Below are 23032 nucleotides of genomic sequence, written 5' to 3'. Positions count from 1 at the left end.
GGTGGTAGAGCACTCACTCTGAGCTGAAGAGCTGAGGGACAGCACCCAGGCCCAGAGTTCAAGCCCCATGACCAGGGGAGGGATATATATATATATATATATATATATATATCGTTCTCTCCCTTCTCACCATACAATCAGGTCTATCTGCCATATTCCTAATTAAACTTAGAGCACAGGGGGCCCAGGCTCCCGCCAGGGTCTCTTCAGGAAGGGGCTTTGGAACATCCAGGCACTCTGAAGTGAATTTACTTGCCAACCGTGAATGCCTGAATTCCCGTGATTGCTCTGCCGAGGATGAGCGCGTGGATATCGTGTGTACCTGCATGAGATTAGGAAGCAGGTGAGAGTCCGTGCCGTGCAGAGCTCTCACTTGGCTTTTTCCCTCACTGCTGGTGCTTTTCCATTTGAGCCCCAGCTCTACTTGCAGGTTTTTGCTGGTTAATTAGATGCAATCTCTTCGACATTCCTGCCTGGGCTAGTTGTGAGCCTCGATCCTCAGATCTCAGCCTCCTGTCTAGGATTACAGGTGTGAGCCTGGTTTGGAGTCTTCACAGTTCATAACTGCCTAAGTCAGCCTTCAAGGGCTGTGTAGGACTATGTGTGGCTCAAGTGGTAGAGCACGTGCCTCATAGAGGGAGGCCCTCAGTTCTATCTTGAGTACCACACCAAATAAATAAAGAACTAAATAAAGTTAGTCTTCTTGTTCCTTAGGCTGTCACTTTAGAAGAACAGACCAACAAAGATGGCCTCTACTGAGGGCTGAGGGAAAGTCACATCTTAGTGAGGGCTGCCAGGAGGAACCTGGTAGATCACCATTCAGGCCATGCTAGGATTTTTTTTTTTTTTTGGTTGGTCTCGGGGCTTGAACTCCGGGTCTGGGCGCTGTCCCTCAGCTCTTCAGCTCAAGGTGAGTGCTCTACCACTTGAGCCACAGCACCACTTCCAGTTTTCTGGTGGTTCACCGGAGATAAGAGTCTCAGACTTTCCAGCCCAGGTTGGCTTTGAACCATGATCCTCACATCTCAGCCTTCTGAGTAGCTAGGATGACAGGCATGAGCCACCAGAGCCCAGTGAGAAGATGCTTTTTACAGTTCTGTAACACAACTTGGAAAACTCAAACACTCACGTTGTTTGCACTATACCCCAGATTGCAACTGTCCTCCCCCTGCCCTCGGTCCTGCTACAGCGACCCTAGCTCACCTGGCCACACCTGTAGATGATTAAACGTTTGCTTCCCAACCCTGGGACCCTCCTTCCACAGAGATGTGAGATCACACACCTGCAGACGCTGTGGCACCTTTGCTTTTTCCCCTTGGCACCCTGGACCCAAGCTCCCCATCACCCGAGCCATGCCCCCTGCCCTCATGATGGCTTTTTTGTTTGTTTTTTAAACTACCTGAGGGCTAGGAGAGCAAACAGTCCACACACCATGATTGCTGACTCCCCATCCTGAAGCAATCTATCCCAGAGCCACCCTAGTGTTTCCACCTGTCTCCCCTACTTCCGGGAAATAGGTCTCCCCTTAGTCACCCAGCTCCCTCTACTTCCCAAGCCCTCCTCTGCCCAGACCTCTGGCCATCCTCACTGCAGACCATTCTCCCACACACCCCTCTCAGTATCTCTGGCATGCTCCACCTAGTGGCCTAACAGAAACAAGATAGGGCTGTGGGGCCCTTGTCATTGAGCTTCATAGAAAGACATCCCGTCTGTGCTTGGTCTGTCTAGAAGCCTCTCTGTCAGCGGAGCTACTATCTCCCTCTATCTGCATGGCTCACACCAGATTGACGTTTTCTTTCCAACCCCTCTTCCCTCACTGGAGATTGAATTTAAGGCCTCTGGCATGCTCGCCACTAGTGTTCTTTCACTTGAGCCACGCCTCCATCCTTTATATTTTTATTTTTCAGATAGAATTTAGTGCTTTTGCTTGGATCTTGATTCTTCTACCACTGCCTCCCAAGTAATAGAAATTACAGGCATGTTTGTAACCATACCTGGCCTTTTCTTTCTTTCTGGTTGGTTGTGGGGCTTGAACTCTGGGCCTGAGTGCTGTCCCTCGGCTCTTCAGCTCAAGGCTGGCCCTCTACCACTGAGCCACAGCACCACTTCTGGCTTTTTCTGCTTATATGGTGCTGAGGAATCAAACCCAGGGCCTCATGCATGCAAGGCAAGCACTCTACCACTGAGCCACTTTCCCAGCTCACCTGGCCTTTTCTTTCTTTTTTTAGACAGTTGTGGGGCTTGAACTATGGGCCTAAGAGCTCTTCAGCTCAAGGTGAGCGCTCTTACTACTTGAGCCACAGCACCACTTCCAGTTTTCTGGTGGTTAATTGGACATAAGAGTCTCACAGACTTTCCTGCCAAGGTTGGCTTTGAACCACGATCCTTAGATCTCATCCTCCTGAGTAGCTAGGATTACAGGCATGATGCCACTGGTACCAGGACTTTCTTTCCTTTCTAAGGATCTTTTTCCACATCTGTCTTCCCCCAAGCCAGTTAGGACCTCGGTGTGAATCAGCATCAGCTGCGAGGTGTAAATGCCACAGTCTGCAAGTGTTTTCCCTTCTCTGCACATGAACTGGAATGGTGACTCTCATGCTGGTCCACAGCAGCAGTCCCTCAGTCTCAGGGAGGCGCAGCCTTCTGGCTGGGGGCACCATGTGAATCTCATTGGAACCCTTCACTCCTACAGGCCCTGTGAGTGACTTGCCCTAGGTCACACCCTCACTAGGTGACCACAGAAGTAGCTCTCTACATGTCCCCAGCCCTACCTGCTGTCCTCTTCCCACCCCCAGCCCAGGTTGTGGCCCCTACCTTCATAGGTGTTCACAGCCTCCAGGTTCATGGCGTGTCGGATCACGTGATACTCATCACAAATCCCATTCCCCCCCAGTATGTCTCGGGCCTGGCGGGCGATGTCCAGGGCCTTCCCACAGTTATTCCTCTTGAGCAGGGAGATCATTTCCGGGGTGGCCCTGGAGGTAACATATATGTAACAAACACTGCTTGAGCAGACCCAGTGAGAGAGGGGTTCCCAATGAGGGCCCATTAAGTAGGAGAAGCGTGGGTCCCCAGGTGGGCCAGCAGCTGGGAAGGAGCTCCAAGGAGGGCCAGGGGGCACTCCTGACAGCCCCTCCCCCACGTGGCCCCTACTTGTTTTGGTCTTTCAAGCGGCCAAGCTGCAGGCAGGCATGGAGGCCCAGCGTGATCTCAGTGAGCATGTCCGCCAGCTTCTTCTGCACCAGCTGGTTCCTGGCCAAGGGGACGCCAAACTGCATCCTGGATGGGCGAGGGCGGGTGAAGTCTGGAAGGCGGCCCTCTCCTCTGTTCCCAGGCTGCCCCTCAGTTCACACCAGCCCATGGCTCACCCAGCCCTCAGCGCTCAGGACCACTTCACGGACCAGGGCGCTTACGTCGGGTGATGGGAACTGGAGAATCATTGGGATACAGGTAGGGTACCCCAGAACCCTACCCCCAGAAGCACCCGCAGAAGCCCCCACACACCTATCTAGGGTGTACCGGCGGGCAGTGTGCAGACAGAACTCTGCAGCTCCCAGCACACCCCATGTGATACCAAACCGAGCATTGTTGAGGCAGCCAAACGGTCCCTGCAGGGTGGATAGGAGACAGGGTAAGGCACTGCAGAACTCCGATGCAGGAGACACCTCCTCCCACACACCTCAGACAAGGGGGCCTGGCCACTTAAATCACACACAGCCTAGCTGCAGAACCTCAGGTTGGTGGACCCCACCCGCCTGCTGGCTTTGGAAAGACAGTTTGTGTGTGTGTGTGTGTGTGTGTGTGTGTGTGTGTGCTGGGGCTTGAACTCAGAGCCTGGGTTCTATCCCTTAGCTCATTTGCTCAAGGCTAGTACTCTACCACTTGAGCCACAGCTTTGCTTTTGGCTTTTTGGTGGTTCATTGAGATAAATGTCTCATGAACTTTCCTGCCTGGGCTAGCTTCGAACTGTGGTCCTCAGATCTCAGCCTCCTGAGTAGTTAGGTTTTATACGTGTGAGCCACTGCCACTGGCTTTGCACATGGTTCTATCCAGCCCAGACCCTGGGCCTGGTACTTAGGTTCAAGAGGTTGAGCTGAGCTTTGGCAGCCCTACTATGTGCTGGGCCAGAAGCTCAGGGGTCTCATCCATGTGGTCCCTGCCTAAGGAAAGTGAACCAGCAGGTGACCCAACACCAGAGCCCACAGTGCAGGCCACTCACTGCCAGGCCGGACACATTGGGCAGCACGTTTTCCTCGGGCACCTCCACGCCATCCATGATGATCATCCCAGTGGCCGAGGCCCGCAGGGAGAACTTGCCCTCGATCTTGGGGGCTGCCAGACCACGCATGCCCTTCTCCAGCAGAAAGCCCCGGATGCGGTCATCATCACAACGAGCCCATACTATGGACAGGTCAGCCACAGGTGCATTGGTGATCCTGGGGGCAGGAAGGTCAGTGAGGAGTCTGGCTGCTGTCCTTCGCTCCCGACCACCCCTAGCCCAGGCCCCTCACCATGTCTTTGTCCCATTGAGAGTATAGCTTTTGCTCGATGGGTTATGGCGAGCTCTGGTCTCCATGCCACCGGGGTCACTCCCATGGTTGGGTTCTGTGAGACCAAAGCAGCCTAGAATCTCCCCCTTGGCTGCAGGCAAAAGAGAGGGTCATGAGGCTGCCAGGCCCCTATTCATCCCCCTAAAACAGATCGCTTCTCTACTGAGCCAGACCCTGCCTTCAGATTACTTAGGAGATGGAGGACAGGTCCTCAGGCCCCCAGGAAAGGGGCCCAGGAAGTCAGGAAGGAGTTGGTAGTTGTGTCTTGTGCAAAAAAGTTAGCAGGAGGAAGGTTTGAGGAAGCACTGGAGGCCTGACTCAAAGGGTAAAGCACCTGTCTCGCAAACACAATGTCCTGAGTTCAAACTCCAGTCCTGCCAAAAGAGTGATCAGGGATGTCACAGAAAGGTCAGCAGTGACCTAGTCACGTGGGGCCTCCTGGATCCCATTAGGAAGTTAAGACTTTAAACTTTGGACTGGGATGTGAAGCACAGAGCTCAGAGCAAATCAGGTGGGAGATGATGGTTGGGAGAGGGGAGGAGGAAGAAGAGGCAGGCCAAAGCTGGTCCAACTGGACCTTAGAGCATGGCAGGGGCCCAGGTGGCCACTGGGGAAATAGGGAAAGAAGGTAGGCTCAGGGGATAACCTCATGACAATAGTAAGTGTGTGTGTGTGTGTGTGTGTGTGTGTACCCCACAAGCAGAGGCCAGAGGCTCACCCAGCCGGGGCAGGTACTTTTGTCGCTGCTCCTCACTGCCATAGACGTAGATGGGGTGCATGACGAGGGAGGACTGGACACTCATCATGGACCTGTAGCCGCTGTCCACCCGCTCTAGCTCTCGGGTCAGGAGCCCATAGGCTACCGATGAGACCCCAGCACAGCCATAGCCTAAGAATAGTAGGGGAAAGGCAGGTAGGGCAACACAGGGTCAAAGTCCAACCCAGCTGGGACCCAGATCTTCCAGGGAGGGGCACTTAAGGAGACAGGCATGGAACTGGCCCTGGCTGCTGGGAGGTTTCTGGAGCTCATTCCCAAAGGCACCGGTTTACAGATTGGAAAGCAAAGGGGCGTGGCTCCTCTGGAAGAGCATTTACCCGGCATGCTCCTGGGTTCAGGCCCCACTCCCACCAAACAAGAAAATTCCAGGGGACTCGGAATGGAAGGGGCCTTTCCCCACACAGTACAGTCTGCAGAGAGCGGAGAGAAACGCGTCCCTACCTTTGATGGTGGGTCCCAGCACGCCCAGCTCCCCCATCTCAGAGACAATCTCTCGATGAAAAACTGCCAAGGGACAGAGAGAGATGCCAGAGCTCAGCCCTGGGCCCGGGAAGCCCAAGGCCCAGGAACAGCGGGACCCCAAGGCTAGAGCGGAGGCAGCTGTCGGGCAATGGCAGAGGGGCGCGGCCCCAGGGCGCCGCCCTCCGGGCCTGGGCACCTTCATTGCGGTTGGCCAGCAGGATTCGAGGCATGAGTTGCTCCTGGCAGTAGTTGCGGAAGGTGTCCCGGATGAGGATCTCATCTGCTGTCAGCTGCTCCTCCAGCACCAGCGGATCCCGCCAGTCGAACTGGGGGCCAGAAGCTGGGCCGGGGACCGAGGACTCGCTCAGCCCCAGCCGGCCCGCGCACCGCCGCGCCCTCTCCCCGACCGGAGCTCCCCGCCCCCATCTCGCTCCATAAGCGAACGCGCAGGTCGAGAACAGATGGGAAAGACGACCCCCCTCAGGCCCCGCGGGGACAGACCCCCCCCCCCGCCCGGCCCCGCCCCGCCCCTGCCAGGCCCCGCCCCTGCCAGGCCACGCCCCTCCCGGCCCCGCCCCTGCCAGGCCCCGCCCCCGTCCCTGCCAGGCCCCCGCCCCCGCCCGGCCTCCCCGCCCGGTCCCGCCCCCCGCCCCTGCCAGGCCCCGCCCCCGCCCGGCCCCGCCCCCGTACCTGCCAGGCCCCGCCCCCGTACCTGCCAGGCCCCGCCCCCGCCCGGCCTCCCCATCCGGTCCCGCCGCCCGGCCCCGCCGCCCGGCCTCCCCCGTCCCGCCCGGCCTCCCCCGTCCCGCCTGGTCCCCCGCCCGGCCTCCCCCGCCAGGCCTCCCCCGTCCCGCCCGGCCTCCCCACCCGGTCCCGCCGCCCGGCCTCCCCCGTCCCGCCCGGCCTCCCCCGTCCCGCACGGCCTCCCCCGTCCCGAATGGCCTCCCCCGTCCCGCACGGCCTCCCCCGTCCCGCATGGCCTCCCCCGTCCCGCACGGCCTCCCCCGTCCCGCACGGCCTCCCCCGTCCCGCCCGGCCCCGCCGCCCGGCCTCCCCCGTCCCGCACGGCCTCCCCCGTCCCGCACGGCCTCCCCCGTCCCGCCCGGCCCCGCCGCCCGGCCTCCCCCGTCCCGCCCGGCCTCCCCCGTCCCGCCTGGTCCCCCGCCCGGCCTCCCCCGCCCAGCCTCCCCCGTCCCGCCCGGCCTCCCCACCCGGTCCCGCCGCCCGGCCTCCCCCGTCCCGCCCGGCCTCCCCCGTCCCGCCCGGCCTCCCCCGTCCCGCACGGCCTCCCCCGTCCCGCACGGCCTCCCCCGTCCCGCACGGCCTCCCCCGTCCCGCATGGCCTCCCCCGTCCCGCCCGGCCTCCCCCGTCCCGAATGGCCTCCCCCGTCCCGCACGGCCTCCCCCGTCCCGCATGGCCTCCCCCGTCCCGCACGGCCTCCCCCGTCCCGCATGGCCTCCCCCGTCCCGCACGGGGTCCGGCGGGGATCCTTACATTTGGCCGCTTGGCTCTGGCTCTTCCCGCCCTTCTCTGCAAACGCACACAGGAAGTCACCCCTGGAAAGTGCCCGACCCCCAGCGGCTCCCCACTCCACCGCAACCAAGGTCCCGCACTGACCGGTGGGCGCCGGCGCCGAGCCCCACGCGCGCAGGACGCGGAGGCCGGGCCGGCGGCTCAGCAGCCGCACGGAGATCCTGCTCAGGGCCATGCCGTCAGCGGGCGACACAACCGCCGGCGACCTAAAGAAGCGGGGCGTCGGGATCCCGGGGCTCCCAGCCGGCGCCGGGCCCCACCGCGCTCTCCTACCTGGTGCCTCAGGCGCGGCGGAGAACGGCTCAAGCTTGGGACACAGCCGGAGGGGGGCGGGACGGAGGCAGCATGGGGCTTCTCATTGGTTCTTTCCAGGACCCGCTCCTCTCTGGTCCCGCCATTTAAAGGGGCTACGGAGTCCCCGTCGGCGGAGGACGCAGGCGTAGGCCTAGGTACCTTAGCCCCTTTAAGAAGCAAACCAGGAAAGGGGCGGAATGCGAATGCGCCGATCTGATTGGTCAGCTGCATCCCTGCTCTGATTGGTGCTGGCGGGGGCCGGACCCGCTTTTAATCAACCAGTTGGTGGGGGAGTGTGCTGAGGGATCTCAACGTTGAGTGAGAAAGCTTGAAGCACAGGAAATGAGAGTCCTGGAACCCAGGAGGCCAGACCTTTAAGGTCTCCTTTTAAGTGGAGTACTGGTGGAGGGAAAGGTGGGCTGCCAGTGGGAGTTCCCAGCCCAACCTGTCCGCCAGTCTGTCCCAGAGAACAGGAGTTAACTCGTGTGTGTGTGTGTGTGTGTGTGTGTGTGTGTGTGTGTGTGTGTATCTCCAACTTGCTGGATTTTGCCTCCCCCCCCCCCCCTTTTCTTTGTTGGTCCATGTGTCACGGGGCTTGAACTCAGGGCCTGGGTGTTGGCCCTGAGCTCTTCAGCTCAAGGCAAGCGCTCTACCACTTTGAGCCACAGCGCTACTTCCAGTTTTCTGTCTGGTGGTAAGAATCTGTCAGGAGATAAGAATCTCATGGACTTTCCTGCCCCGTTAGCCTCAAACTTCAATCTTCATATCTCTGCCTTCTTAGTAGCTAGGATTGAAGGCATGAACCACTCGGCACCCAGTCCAAAATTGCTAGTTTTGAGTTGTTGTTGTTGTTTTTTTTTGCTTAGTCGTGGGGCTTGAACTCAGGGCTTGTGCGCAATCACTGAGCTTTTTCACTCAAGGTTAGTGCCAGTGTCACTCAGTATGACTTTTTATCTCCACTTAACTACCAAAAAAGTTGGAAATGACTCACAGTGGTAGAGCACTAACTAGCCTTGACTACAAAAGCTCAGGGACAGTATCCAGGCCCTAAATTCAAGTCCCAGGATCAGTGTACAAACACACACACACATACACACACGTGCAAGGCACACATACAAAACCAGCCAAGGCAAGAATGTCCATGAGTCTCTTGACTGCAATTAACCTGGAAATGGAATCATGGCTCAAATGGAAGAGCACTAGCCTTGAGCACAAGCTCTAGACGCTGAGCTTAAGCCCCAGGACCAACATGAAAGCAAATAAGCAAATAAACAAAACAAAAAATCTTTAAGGAAAAAAAAGAGAGAAAAGACTGAGGTCATGGGTCTGTCTAGAATGCTCAAGGAGATATTCTAGTACTGTAAAAAAAAAATAATCCAGGGGCTGGGAAGATGGCTCAGTGGTAGAGTGCTTGCCTTGCATGCATGAGGCCCTGAGTTCAATTCCTCAACACCACATAAGCAGAAAAAGCTGGAAGTGGCGCTGTGGCTCAAGTGGTAGAGTGTTGGCCTTGAGCTAAAGACCTCAGGGACAGTGCCCAGGCCAAGAGTTCAGGTTCCATAACCGACAAAAAAAAAAAAAAAAAATCCAGGACAGATGCCGGTGTGTCACACCTGTAATCCTAGCTACTCAGGAGGCTGAGACCTGAGGATTATGGTTTAAAGCCAGCCTGGGAAGGAACATCTGTGAGACACTGAACCACCAGAAAACCAGAAGTGGTGCTGTGGTTCAAGTGGTAGAGTACTCACCTGGAACTGAAGAGCTCAGGGACAGTGCTCAGGCCCAGAGTTCAAGCCCCATGATTGCTGGAAAAAAAAAATCCACATGAAATGCCTAACCTTCTCACACAACAGAAAATCCACCACCCAGCAACTGTGCATTCAGCACAGATCTCCAGGTCAAGTCCCTGCTCCTACAGCTAGTGAGCTTTCTTTCTTTCCACTCCATCCTTTCCCGAAGAGCCTCTTTTGCTGAAGCTGGTTCCTGAGTTCTTATTTTATTTTTTAAAGTTGTTGTTGTTTCTATTTTTTTTAATTTTTTGGTCGGTCGTGGGCCTGAACTCTGGGCCTGAGCGCTGTCCCTCAGCTCTTCAGCTCAAGGTGAGCGCTCTACTACTTGAACCACAGCACCTCTTCTGGCTTTTTCTGCTTATGTGGTGCTGAGGAATCAAACCCAGGGCCTCATGCATGTAAGGCAAGCACTCTACCACTGAGCCACTTTCCCAGCACCTCTATTTTATTTTTAAGAATTTTTTTATTTATTTAGCCAGTCCTGGGGTTTGAACTCAGGGCCTGGGCACTGTCTTTTTACTCAAGGTTAGCCCTCTACTTACTACTTAAGCCACAGCGTACTTCAGGCTTTTTCTGTGTATGTGGTGCTGAGGAATCGAACCCAGGGCTTCATGCATGCTAAGCAAGCATTCTACCGCTAAGCCACATTCCCAGCTCTATTGTTTTAGAGGTGATATACAGCAAGATTGCCTTTACATATGTTAGGTAATAAGTACATTTCCTTTTGCATAGTATCATCTGTTCCTCTTCCTCTCCCATTCCTCCCTCCATCTCTGCCTACCAGTTGCATGGTTCAATTTCATTAATGTCCAGTGCAGCCAGTGGGCTCCACTGGTGCACTTTTCCACGCACTTTCCACTGATTCTGTGCCCTCTCCTGACCTTCCCTCAAATGTGCATGTGTATACACCTTACATGAGGTAAAGAATACAGAGTCATCTGAAAAAGGAAAAACTAAGAAAAAGGTCCTTTGTTTCCATATCTTTGGAGTTTGTTTCAGTATGTATATTATATTATATACATATGAAGAGGGGCTTGGGTATTACCTTGGTGATTTTCTCCTAAGACTATCCTCTTTTGTTCTTACTGTAGGTGAGTGTCTAAAATCTGGTATAAGCTGGGTGCTGGTGTCTCACACCTGTAATCCTAGCTACTCAGGAAGCTGAGATCTGAGGATCATGGTTCAAAGCTAGCCGGGACAGGAAAGTCCATGATAATCTTATCTCCAATTAACCACTAGAAAACCGGAAGTCGCACTATGGCTCAAGTGGTAGAGTGCTCGCCTTGAGCTAAAGAGCTCAGGGACTACACTCTGGCCCAGAGTTCAAGACCCGTGACTGACAAAAAAAAAAAAAAGAGGAAGAATCCAGTATAATTTGTCGTGTCCTGTTGCATTTTAAATCTAACTTCTGCATTTCAGGGAGAATATACGCTGTGGTTTATCTCTCTGAGAATGACATTATTTTATCTTTCCTAATGGTGGTGTGAAATTCCATTGTATATAGGTACCACAATTTTTTTTTTTATCCATCAATTGTGGGGCATTGTGAACACTGCAGCAGTGAACATGGTGGTGCTGGTGTCCTTGTATCCTGGTTCATGGTGTTCACGGTAGATGACCAGGAGTGGTATGACTGGGTACTAAGGAAGGTCTATGTTTAGGTTTTGTTTTGTTTTTTTTTTGTGTGGGTCTTGGGGCTTGAACTCTGGGCCTGGGCGCTGTCCCTCAGTTCTTCAGCTCAAGGTGAACACTCTACCACTTGAGCCATAGCGCCACTTCCGGTTTCCTGGTGGTTTATTGGAGATAAGAGTCTCAGACTTTCCTGCCTGGGCTGGCTTTGAACCACAATCCTCTGATCTCAGCCTCCTGAGTAGCTAGAATTACAGGCGTGAGCCACCGGTGCCCAGCTTATGTTGCGTTTTCTGAGGAACCTCCAGACTGCTTCCAGAGTGGTTGTATTAGTTTGCATTCCCACCAGCAGTGCAATGGGGCTCCTTTTTCCTCACATACCCACCAGCATCTGTTGTCAGAGTTCAAATAATTGGCCAGTCTAACTAGGGTGAGATGGAATCTCAGGGTTGTTTTGATTTGCATTTCCTTTGTGGCCAGGGATAAAGAGCATTTCCTCCTGTGTTTCATTGCCATTTTCACCTCTTCTTCTGAGAAGTCTCTCCTTAGCGCCATTGCCCATTTAGTGACTGGTTTATGAGGTTTGGGAGGGTTGGTGTCCTTAGCTGTGCCGAAACTTTTTATTTAAAGGTAATCCCATTTGTCAAATCTCTCTCCTATCTGCTGTGCCCCTGGCACTCTAGTCGGGAAGTGCCAATAAGTTCTAATGTATCTCTTACTCTGTCTTGCAGTAGTTTCAGTGTTTCAGTCTGATGTAGAGGTTTTTTTTGTTTTTTTGGTCCGGTCGTGGTGCCTGAACTCTGGGCCTGGGTGCTGTCCCTCAGCTCTTCAGCTCAAGGCTAGTGCTCTACCACTTGAGCCACAGCGCCACCTCCGGCTTTTTTCTTTTTTGCTTATGTGGTGCTGAGGAATCGAACCCAGGGCCTCAGGCATGCAAGGCAAGTGCTCTACCACTGAGCCACCTTCCCAGCCCTGATGTAGAGGTTTTTAATCCACTTTGAGTCGATGTGAGTTGGTGCTGGACTTCTATGCTGCTTATTAGATAAAAGCAAAAGCAAAAGAAAGGAACATCTTACTAGGCACATGTTCCCCCAGGCCTTGTCTTACAGACAGATGCCACTCCTGACCCCTGACCTTTGTCCTCTTGCCTAGCCTGAGAACCTAACATAACCTGTGAATTGCCAATCCTACACCAGGAAGCTTCTCCCAGACCTCTGCCTCCTCTTTGAAACGTCTCCTTCCCAGCCAGTCAGTTACTTGGTATTCATTCTCAGAGCCTGAGTGCTGCCCCTTAGCTTTTCCACTCAGGGTTAGTGTGCTACCACTTGAGCCTCAGCTCTACTGCTCTACTGCCCCCTCCCTTCTCTCCCCCCCCCTCCCCCCGGTCCTGGGGCTTGATCTTGAGGACTAGACACTATCTGTGAGCTTCTTTTGCTCAAGGCCAGTGTTCTACCACTTGAACCACAATTCTACTTCTGGCTTTTTTTGTGTAGTTTATTGGAGATTAGAGGCTCTTGAAGTTTCCTGTGCAGACTGGCTTTGAACTACTATTCAAGATCCTCAGATCTCAGCCTCCTGAGTAGCTAGGATTACAGGCGTGATCCACTGGTGGCTCGCTGTTGTTTTTTTTTTGTTTTTTTTTTGCCAGTCCTGGGGCTTGAACTCTGGGCCTGGGCACTGTCCCTGAGCTTCTTTTGCTCAAGCTAGAGTGCTACCACTTGAGTCACATTCCTGGCCATCAGCTCCACTTTTTGATAGTCAATTGGTAATGAGTCTCATGGACTTTACTGCCCCAGCAGACCCTCAGACCCTCCTAAGTAGCTAGGATTACAGGCGTGAGCCGCTGGTACCTGACTTGATCTTATTTTAGCTAGTACTGGAGCTTGAACTCATAGCCTCTAGCCTGTACAGCTTGCTTGTTCGTCTAGTGTTCTACCACTTGAGCCATACCTCCAGATCTGCTTTTTGGCAGATCTTTTGGAGATAGCAAATCTAGCAAGCAGCCAGGCCAGGAGCCAGAGTAAGGGTCCCCTGTAGGGTAGGTATGTCCTTTCCCTCCTAGGAGCCCCCTCATCTTGTAGGAACCCTAATTTCAACTTCATCTGCCATAGAACTCCAGGTAGGGACTAATTGCAGGAGATCCCTTCTCTCCTGGTGAGGAGGGAGAAGACTCAGGCCCTGGGACTTTACAGCCTCCCTCCCAAGCTAAGCTAATTCACACACACACTTAACTTGGAGGGACGGAGCATCGGCTGCTCTGGGCCTCCACCTGATAGTGCCCTCCAACATCTGGTGTGTTTGATAATACTGGCAGTGAGTTCATGCCAAGTCCCACCATCCATATGGCTGTTGCTGCTTATTGAGGAGAGTGAGAGGGGCTGCAGTTGGGGGGGGATCAGAGAATCCCACAGACCATTCCCCCATATACCCACCCCTTCCTGTTGCCCCTTCTCCAAGGAACCACCCCCTCTGAAACCTCTCGCCCTTCAAACACTCGTGTCTCTTCCTATCCAGTTCTTAAGCCTTCAAGCCTTGTGCCCCCTCCTCCCGCAGCCCCTGACATCTGACTTGGCTTTGGATACAGAATCTGTCTTTAAGGCCTAGCCCCAAACAGACTAAAGTGAGGTCTGTTCTCCCCCCCTCCCCCTGAAATTGACCCCCCCTCCCTGCCTTGCCTGGGGCTTATCAGAGGCTGTAGCCAATCATCCCAGGGCAGAGAGGAGCCCTCCAGGGGCCCACAGAGCCTCAGAGCCCACGAGGCAGTAGAAAGTGAGGAGGTCTGAGGCCCAGGGTGGGCATCGCCAGCCATGGCTGGAGCTGAGACCGCCCGGCCTTCTCTCAGCACAATGGCCACCCTGGGCCCCTTTCAGGACGGCCAGGAGGACATCCTTAAGGTAGGGCCAAGTGGGGGCCCAGGGGTGGGGACTGCTTCTTTTCTTGATTTCCTCTGATGTGGGCAAGGCTCTCAGCCTGATCTATGGGTGAGGGGCTTCTAAGGGTTTGAGGCTCTAGGTGGGGCCCATTTCTGTAATAGAAAACTTGAGTTCTGGAGCTGGGCATAGTGGTACAGGCTGGAATCCCAGAATGTGAGATGCAGAGGTGGGAAGAAGAGGAGGAGGATCAAGAATTGAGGCTAGGCTGGACATTGGTGGCTCATGCCTGTCATCCTAGCTACTCAGGAGGCAGAGATCTGAAGATTGTGGTTCAAAGCCAACACTGGCAGGAAAGTCCCAGAGACTCTTATCTACAATAAACTAAAAAAAGCTGTAAGGGTGCTGTGACTCAAGTGGTAGAGCACTCGCGTTGAACAAAAGAAGCTCAGGGACAGCACCCAGGGCCGGAGTTCAAGTCCCAGGACCAGCAAAAAAAAGAAAAGAAAAAAAAAAGTTCACCTGAGCTTTACAGTTAAGATCCTGTCTCAGAAAAAAAAAAAAATCCCCCAAAATAAAAAATCGACATAGTATAGACCCAGGCTCGGAAGGACCAAACCAAGTTATCAGGGGCGAGGTGAATGGTAAATATTTCTGTGTGTGTGGAGGGGAGGTTCCAGGGTTTGGGAATTCACCCTGTTGGGAAGGGAGATGGGGAAGGAGATGGCTTAGGGGGAAACTGAGTCGAGGCTTGGTGTCCCTCCCTCAACAGCCTCCCCCAAACAGCCCTGCCGCCCCTTCCCCCATCCCGAATGTGGCTCTAGATAATGAGAGCTTATCTCACGTCTCCAGCCAAACATGATGGATCTGTCTGGGGCTGTCGGAGGGGTGGGGGTGGGGGGGCCCTATGGGGGAGAGATAGGCAAATGGGACCCCATTTTCTGCAGCTTTGCCAGGGTGTCCAGCAGGCACTGTCCCTGGACAGGGTACTCCCGGGATCCATGGAGGCCTAACTCCGAATCCCCCCCCCCTCCCCCGTCCGCAGTGGTGGCGCTCCGACGAGGCACAGGACATGGGCCCGGGCCCCCCGGACCCCATGGGGCTGCCCCTTCACGCAGGCCTGAAGTCGGACGACCCTCCCGGGCAGCACCAAGACGATGAGAGGGACGCGGCCTGCACCTGGGACCTAGATCTTTTCCTCACCAACTTCCCGGGGCCCGAGCTGGGCGGGGTGCCCCGCCCCGGTGCGCCCGCGCCCGGTGAGGGCCCAGGGGGGCCGTACCCGCCTCCGCCCGAGAGTCTGGGCGCCTACGCGGGCGGCCCGGGGCTGGCGGCGGGGGTTTTGGGGCCCGAGGAGCACGCGGGGTGGGGACAGCCCGCCCCGCGACCCCCCCACGCCCGACCCCTTCGTGGCCCCGGCCCCCGATCTCAAGGCGCTGCCGCTGCAGCCAGGGTACCCCGAGCCGGGTGCGAGCTCCTCGGCCAGCTACTTTGCACGCACCGGGTTCTCGGTGCCCGCGGGCCCGGGCGCGCCCTACGGGCTGCTCTCGGGGTACCCGGCGCTGTACCCGGCGGCGCCGCAGTACCAAGGGCACTTCCAGCTCTTCCGGCCTTCCCCGGGCCCCGCCGCACCCCCGTCTTTTCTGGGTTGTCTGGGACCGGGTACGATTGGCACCGGACTCGGGGCCACCGCAGCCGACCCCAGCGTGACCTCCGAAGCCGCGGTCCCCAAACGCAGCCAGCGCTCGGGGCCGCTGAAGAGGCAGGCGGCGCTCAAGGGGCAGGCGGCGCACACGTGCGAGTACCCGGGCTGCGGCAAGCGCTACACCAAGAGCTCGCACCTGAAAGCGCATCTGCGCACGCACACGGGTAAGGGGCGTGGCCGGGGCGGAGGGGCGTGGCCGGAGGCGTGGTACCGGGCCTGGGGGCGGAGCTACTGTCCGAATCCTACTACAAGGGGTGGAGCCAAGAGAGCCGCGGGGGCTTCTGGGACCTCAGAGGGGCCAGGAGCAGAACCTAGGATTCCAACTCCGGAGTCCGGGCCCTAGACGACTGGAAACTTCTGGGAGCTGAAGTGTCAGACCTAAGGCCAAGGTTGGGCGGAGGGGCTGAAAGCTAGACGAACGACACGAGGAGCGGTGTTCAAGCCGGGCACAAGCTTTGGAAGGAGGGTGGCTGAGGGAGCTTGTTAGCGCAGCGGAGGCCGAAGGGGGGGGGCGGGGCTGGGACCCCGGGAGGACGAGTGAAATGCCTGAGCAGATTGGTTTTCAGAGTGGCTAGCTCAGGTTGGGATCCGGAAGCACTGGCAGGCCTCGGGGAAAAGAAGGATCTAGGAGACAAAAGGATGTAGGGGAATCCAAGTCCCCAGGGCTCAGGGGGCTGGGGCCAGACGTAGCAAGGGGAGAGTTTAACCCCTGAAGATAGGTCTGGAAGAATCAGGTGGACTTCAGGGCCTCCTAGACCAAGGTCAGCGGTAAAGTTGGCCCCACTGGTGTGAGAACACTGGAGAAACCAGGTGGGCACCGACGTGGCTCTATTGTAAGGTAAATCATCCCAGAAGCCACATCTTAAAATACAGAACGTTGGGGTCTTTATTATATAGTTAACAGGCCGCAAATACACCTAACACAACTAGGAAACATGCTAAAGAGGGAAGAAATAAAAACAATACCAACAAGGCAATTCAGCTCCAGTGGAGAGCTGAATTGGGAGTCCTTGATGACTGGGGACGATCACAGGAAACCAACCCAGGCGAGATTATTTTCCTTTAACCAGCAAAACAGCAGAAGGTGGAGGTGTGGCTCAAGTGGCAGACTGTTAGCTTGGAACAGAAAAAAGCTCCAGACAGCGACCAGGCCGAGTTACACACACACACACACACACACACACACACACACAGAAAGACTGGTTTGGGGGCAGTAATTGATGAAGGAAGTTAGAACACAGAACACAGGGCTTACGTACCGAGGAAAAGGACCAGGCGTGGCTCAGCCATTGGCCCTCACAGCTTCCTCGCCCCTCTCCAGGAGAGAAGCCCTATGCCTGTTCCTGGGACAACTGTGGCTGGAAGTTCGCGCGCTCGGATGAGCTGACCCGCCACTTCCGGAAGCACACAGGACAGCGCCCCTTTGGCTGCCAGTTCTGCTCCCGGGCCTTCTCGCGTTCCGATCACTTGGCCTTGCACATGAAGCGCCATTTTTGATCCCACCCCGGTACCCCGGTACTGCCAGGGAATACCAGTGGATTCACGCCGGGTGTTTTCAAGGACTGACCCTTGCTTGGACTTGTGGACCCACCGATCTAAGGTCATAGACAAACCTGAGGGAGTTTTCGATGGATAACGCCCCTCCCTCCTCGTCCCGAGCTACAAGCGCCAGACCACCGATACATGGACTGAGATGGACCCTCAGATCAGCTCACAGGCGGGGAGGGAGAGGGACGAGGCTTTCCCAGAGACCTTGGGCTCAGAGGGGATTTCATGCTGTGACCCACAGGAATTCCATATCAACTGTGAATGTGTATGGATTCTATAAATAAGCCCCTCATAAAAACTTCAGTGTTGGCCGAGTCTGTGGGCTTAGGGGACTGGAAGCAGGGGAAAGAATGAACCCCCGGAGGTGATATTGGAGGACATACACCCTCACCTCCAAAGCCTCAACAGCACCCCCTCCCCCCATATCCATCCATCTCCAATGAGCCCCGAGCACTGCAGGCATCGCAGGGTCCCCCTGCAGAACACACCATCTTGTCTCAATAACTGGGGACCTGACCTCCCTTTCTCTGACTGGAGAAGCCTGACTTCAACCCCAAATCTTCCTCATATTCTTTTTTTTTTTTTTGTCGGTCGTGGGGCTTGAACTCTGGGCCTGGGCGCTGTCCCTCAGCTCTTCAGCTCAAGGCGAGCGCTCTACCACTTGAGCTACAGCGCCACTTCCGGTTTTCTGGTGGTTTATTGGAGATAGGAGTCTCACAGTCTCTCCTGCCCGGGCTGGCTTTGAACCGCGATCCTCAGATCTCAGCCTCCTGAGTAGCTAGGATGACAGGCGTGAGCCACCAGCGCCCGGCTCTTCCTCATATTCTTAACTCAGGAGTATTAGCCTGGGACAAAAGGGGGGGAACTATCGGATCATTACCACCTCTTAAATAAACAGAGGTAAGAATTGGACCCAGGTGGGCCCGGTGGTCCGCGCCGGTAACCCCAGCATTTGGGAAGCAGGAAAAGAAAAAAGGTTCACAATGTCCAGGTCTGCATGGACGACAAGCTAACCTCCTGGGCGGCAAAATGAGGCCAGGGAGAGGGAAAGGGGATGGAGGGGCAGGGGAGAAAGGGAGAGGGGCAGGGACCGGAAGAGGGGGCGAAAAGGGGAGGGAGGAAGCAAGGGGGAAAAAAAAGGAAGGAGGGAAGACAGCATAGGGCGGGGCTTGGGAAGGCCCAATCAGAGGCAGAATGGGCGTGGCCAGGCCGCGGCTGTCGGGGCGGGGCAGACCGAGGGAAGCCACGCCCACCGAGGACTCCGCCTTCCGAATCCGAGCGCTCGGTCTCCGGGGCGGAGTCTGCGCCCTGGCCGTGTCCGGGCCCAGGTTCCCAGGCGAGTTTGGGGAAGTACTCGCCCGACTGGGCCGCTCGTGACCCGGCTCCTCGGGGGCCCCGCAGCAGACCCTTCCCTGCAGCGGCACCCACAGGATGTCGCCGAGCCCTGTGCTGCTGTGCGCCCTGCTGTGGGTCCCTGCGGGGGCCCTGCGCTGTTTTGGGGACTCGGGACAGCCTGTGGACTGGTGAGCTTGGGGAGCCCCCGGGGTAGCTGAACTGCTCGCGGAACACTAGGGATTCTCTCTCTGTGTGTCTGTCTCTCTCTTTTATCTGCATCTGTGCCTTCTTCAACCTCCAGGTTCGTAGTGTACAAGCTGCCGGCCCATAGCGGGTCCGGGGATGCACCGGGGAGGGGGCTACGGTACAAATACCTGGACGAGAACTCGGGGGGCTGGCGCGACGGCGTGGGGTCCATCAACAGCTCCGAGGGAGCCGTGGGCCGCAGCCTGCTGCCTCTGTACCGCAATAATGCCAGCCAGGTGACCGGGTCCTGGCAGAATCTGGGGGGCGGAGACTGTTGGGTGGGACCCCAACAGAGAATGGGGGGGGGAATCTTCAAGCTGCCCCTATGTTGCTCCCAGCTCGCCTTCCTGCTGTATAATGACCAGCCACCCAAATCCAGCTTGGCTAAGGATTCCACCAGCAGCCATGGACATACCAAGGGTGAGGCTTGGATTTGGGGGGAGGCTGGAGAGGCGCTCATTTTCCAAATTAACTTTTGACCAGTGTGTGTGTGTGGGGGGGGATAGTAGGGAGGAGTTAAGAATTGGGATCTGGCTGGGCCTGGATGGCTCACGCCTGTCATCCTAGCTACTCAGGAGGCTGAAATCTGAGGATCACAGTTAAAAAAGCCAGCCCTGGCAGGAAAGTCCGTGAAACTCTTATCTCTAGTAAACCAATAGAAAACCGGAAGTGGTGCTGTGGCTCAAATGGTAGAGCACTAACCTTGAGCTGAACTGCTGAGGGACAGCTCCCAAGAGTTCAAGCTCCACGACCAATAACAACAAAAGAAAGGAATTGGGAACTGAAAAAGGAATTGGGAACTGAAGCTCTTCCTGGTTTCGGTTGGATTTGCTTGAGGGGGACATAATGAATAGTCCCTCTGATCTCCCATCTTTTGGCTCAGGGGTCCTTCTCATGGACCAGGAAGGGGGCTTCTGGCTGGTCCACAGTGTGCCACGCTTCCCTCCACTGGCGTCATCTGGTGCCTTCAGCTGGCCTCATAATGCCCAAAGCTTTGGGCAAACTCTGATCTGTGTGTCCTTTCCCTTGGAAGAGTTCCTAAGGATTGGTGAGTAGAATCAGCAAAGCAGGGTAAGTCCCAGATTCCCAGATCAGACCTTGATTACGCCCAGATTAGGCTACACTTCATGGTGCGTGTCTGGAATCCCAGTACTCAGGAGGCTGAGGCAAGAGGATTGCATGTTTGAGGCCAGTCTGGGCTATGTAGGGAGAAACCCTATCTCAAAAAATCCAAAGGCAGGAAGTGGCGCTGTAGCTCAAGTGGTAGAGCGCTCACCTTGAGTTGCAGAGCTGAGGGACAACGCCCAGGCCCAGAGTTCAAGCCCCACGACCAACAAAAAAAAAAAAAAAAAATCCAAAGGCAGAACCAAGTGGCTTGAGCATGTTAAGAATTGTAGTTTAAGGTCAACTTAGGCAAAAAGCTAGTGAGACCTCCCCTCTCATCTCAGTCAAAAAACCAGGCTTGATGGGGACACTTGTGATGTACTCAGAGGCTGTAGGTGGGAGGATCAAGAACTGGAGACTTTACCTGAAAAGCAGCGAAAGCACAAAAGGGCTAAAGACAGAGCTCAAGAGGTAGCGCACTTGACTAACAAACACTAGGTCCTGAGTTCAAGCCTCAAGCTGAGTGCTGGGATCTCAGGTCTGTAATCCTAGCTCAGGAGGTTGAGATCTAGGGATCTTGATTTGAAGGTAGTCCAGGGCAGGGAAGTCAGTGAGACAGTTTGAGTCACCAGCAAAATGCCAGAAGCAGAGGACCCAGGTCCTAAGTTCAAGTCTCAGGACTGGCGCACAAAAAAAGGAGGGCGCGCTTGGGTAGAGCTAGTGACAGAGCAGTTAGCCCACCATTCATGTGTGAGTCTCTGGCTTAGCTCCCTGGTACTCCAAAACACACAAACAACTATAAAAACCTTGGACTGGCTGCTCTCCCCCCCCCCCCCCCCCCCCTTGCCTTCCAGGCAGGCAGCTGATGTACACCTATCCCTTGGTCTTCGACCACAAGCTGGAAGACACATTTGCCCAGAAATTCCCTGACCTGGAGGCAGTCATCATGGGCCACCATGTTGTCCACGAACCTTGGAACAGCAGTGTGACACTTACATCGCTGGCAGGGTCTACTTTCCAGAGCTTTGCCAAGTCTGGCAAGTTTGGAGATGGTGAGCCTAAGGTTGGGAGATGGAGAAGAGAGTTCTTTCTTTCTTTCTTTTTTTGTTGTTGGTCGTGGGCTTGAACTCTGGGCCTGGGCGCTGTCCCTCAGCTCTTCAGCTCAAGGCGAGCGCTCTACCACTTGAGCTACAGCGCCACTTCCGGTTTTCTGGTGGTTTATTGGAGATAGGAGTCTCACGGTCTCTCCTGCCCGGGCTGGCTTTGAACCGCGATCCTCAGATCTCAGCCTCCTGAGTAGCTAGGATTACAGGCGTGAGCCACCAGCGCCCGGCGAGAGTTCTTTCTTTGAAGGAGGGAAGTGTCTGGCATATAGACTTGGGTTCAAATATTGGTTTCTGGACTGGTCATAGTGACTCATACCTGTAATTCCAGCTACTCAGGAGGTAGAGGTAGGAAAAATTCTGTCAGAAGATAGTAAAAGGAAAAAGAAAAGGAAAAAAAAAAAAAAACACAAAAAACCATGAGGCTGGGCACTGGTGTCATCCTAGTTACTCAGGAGGCTGAGATCTGAGGATAGTGGCTTGAAGTCAGCCCAGGCAGAAAAGTCTGTGACACTCTGATCTCAAATAAATTACCAAAAACAACAACAACAAAAAGCCTAAGTGGCTCAGTGGCTCAAGTGGTAGAGTGTTAGCCTTAAGTAAAAGATGCTCAGGGACAGCGCCCAGGCCCAGAGTGCAAGCCCCAGGACCCTGCCCCCCCCCAAAAAAAAAAATAACTAAAGCAAAAAAAAGACCTGTGTGTGGCTCTAGTGATAAGCCTGCCTGCCTAGCAAGCCTGAGGCTGAGTTCAAACCCCAATACCATCAAAAAATATATGTTGTTTTCTGATATGTAACTTGACTAAGTCTTAGTGTACTGGCTTGAAAAGTGTGATACTGATGTTTACCTCAACACTGATGAAGTGATAAATATCCAGTATTCAGTAATGGGTGTTAATGTCATTCCAAGAATTATTGAGCATCAGGTGGCTCACATCTGTAATTCCAACCACTTGGGAGGGTGAGATCTGAGGATCAGGGTTCAAAGCCAGCCTGGGAAGGAAAGGCCAAGTGACTCTTACTTTCAATTAACCAGCAAAAAGCCAGAAGTAGAAGTGTGACTTAAGTGATAGAGTGCCAGCCTTGAGCTAAAAGGCTAAGGGACAGTGCCTAGGTAGGCCTTGAGCTTAAGCCACAGTATTGGCACACATGAAATAAAAACAGAAAAATTGCTTAGAATTGAGCTCAGAAGGCGACAGTAGCCTGGGGAATGTCTCCGTCCCAGCCCGTGCCCTCTTTCCATCCTCTGCAGACTTGTACTCTGGTTGGTTGGCAGCGGCCCTTGGCAGTGACCTGCATGTCCAGTTCTGGCAGAATTCTCCAGGCATTTTGCCCTCCAACTGCTCTGGGACGCAGCAAATTCTGGATGTGACACAGACAGGTTTCCCAGGACCAAGTGGGCCAACCTTCAGGGCTACAGAGGACCATTCCAAATGGTGCGTGGCCCCAGAAGGGCCCTGGACCTGCATTGGTGACATGAATCGTAATCTGGGAGAGGAACATCGAGGTGGGGGCACACTCTGTACCCAGCTATCAGCCCTCTGGAAGGCCTTCCAGCCGCTGGTCAAGGCCTGGAAACCCTGTGGAGAAGAGAACAGGGCCTGGAAACTCAGCAGCGCCAGGAACTAAGACTCAGGAACTGGTTTAGACTTGATTGTATGTGCATGTGCGCTAGTACTGGGGGGGGTCTAACTCTAGGACTTGGTTCTTCCCCCCTCCCTTTTTTCGGTTGGTCGTGGGGCTTGAACTCAAGGCCTGGGCACTATATCAGTCTACCACTCTGGCCTAGCACTCTACCACTTGAGCCACAGCGCCATTTCTGGATTTCTGGCAATAAGAGTCTTACACTTTCCTGCCCAGGCTGACTTTGAACTGTGATCCTCAGATCTCAGCCTCTTGGGTGCGCTCAGCTGGGTGTTGTGTTTTTTGTTTTTTTTAATCAAGGCTGGCACTCAACCAGTTGAACCACATCTCCACTACCAGTTTGTTTTTTTCGTGGTTAATTGGAGATGAGTCTCACAAACTTTGCCTGATCTGGCATCAAACCTGCATTCTCAGCCTCTGGGGGAGCTAGCATTAAAGGAC

General features: G+C 55.1%; 3 protein-coding genes across 3 annotated transcripts; 2 read left to right on the top strand and 1 right to left on the bottom strand.

Moving 5' to 3' along the window:
* Positions 1-108: 108 nt before the first annotated feature.
* On the bottom strand, positions 109-7594 carry Gcdh (glutaryl-CoA dehydrogenase). Its single transcript, XM_042670667.1, has 11 exons — positions 7409-7594; positions 7286-7321; positions 5987-6130; positions 5770-5832; positions 5269-5439; positions 4512-4641; positions 4220-4436; positions 3505-3608; positions 3154-3279; positions 2815-2975; positions 109-322 (listed from the first exon to the last, which is right to left on the bottom strand). The coding sequence occupies exons 1-11, from the start codon at positions 7497-7499 to the stop codon at positions 249-251; spliced, it is 1317 nt and encodes a 438-aa protein (XP_042526601.1). The 5' UTR covers positions 7500-7594; the 3' UTR covers positions 109-248.
* A 6170-nt stretch (positions 7595-13764) lies between these two features.
* Positions 13765-17461, top strand: Klf1 (Kruppel like factor 1). The gene is given in 4 exon segments (XM_042670713.1): positions 13765-13931; positions 14953-15294; positions 15296-15776; positions 16934-17461. Coding segments are annotated over 4 exon segments (1086 nt in total). The 5' UTR covers positions 13765-13844; the 3' UTR covers positions 17110-17461.
* Positions 17462-18463: 1002 nt separating this feature from the next.
* Dnase2 (deoxyribonuclease 2, lysosomal) lies at positions 18464-22593 on the top strand. The gene is made up of 6 exons (XM_042670656.1): positions 18464-18683; positions 18797-18977; positions 19080-19161; positions 19625-19789; positions 20700-20897; positions 22200-22593. Exons 1-6 carry the CDS (start codon positions 18592-18594, stop codon positions 22574-22576), a joined length of 1095 nt encoding a protein of 364 aa, XP_042526590.1. The 5' UTR covers positions 18464-18591; the 3' UTR covers positions 22577-22593.
* The last annotated feature ends 439 nt before the right edge of the window (positions 22594-23032 follow it).

The sequence above is a fragment of the Dipodomys spectabilis genome, unplaced genomic scaffold (genome assembly GCF_019054845.1).
Source record: "Dipodomys spectabilis isolate Male_0828 unplaced genomic scaffold, ASM1905484v1 ptg000573l, whole genome shotgun sequence".
Lineage (NCBI taxonomy): Eukaryota > Metazoa > Chordata > Mammalia > Rodentia > Heteromyidae > Dipodomys > Dipodomys spectabilis.
The sequence above is the reverse complement of the archived record's forward strand: the minus strand, read 5'-3'. Positions and strand labels throughout refer to the sequence as shown.

Bases quoted from the DNA above. Each gene is read 5' to 3' on its own strand.
- Dnase2 (XM_042670656.1), top strand. From the start codon at position 18,592: ATGTCGCCGAGCCCTGTGCTGCTGTGCGCCCTGCTGTGGGTCCCTGCG. The intron at 18,684-18,796 runs GTGAGCTTGGGG...TTCAACCTCCAG, and splicing joins TCGGGACAGCCTGTGGACTG to GTTCGTAGTGTACAAGCTGC. The intron at 18,978-19,079 runs GTGACCGGGTCC...TGTTGCTCCCAG, and splicing joins ACCGCAATAATGCCAGCCAG to CTCGCCTTCCTGCTGTATAA.
- Gcdh (XM_042670667.1), bottom strand. From the start codon at position 7,499: ATGGCCCTGAGCAGGATCTCCGTGCGGCTGCTGAGCCGCCGGCCCGGC. The intron at 5,833-5,986 runs GTGCCCAGGCCC...GTCCCTTGGCAG, and splicing joins GCTGGCCAACCGCAATGAAG to TTTTTCATCGAGAGATTGTC. The intron at 4,642-5,268 runs GTGAGCCTCTGG...TTTTGCCTGCAG, and splicing joins AAAGTACCTGCCCCGGCTGG to CCAAGGGGGAGATTCTAGGC.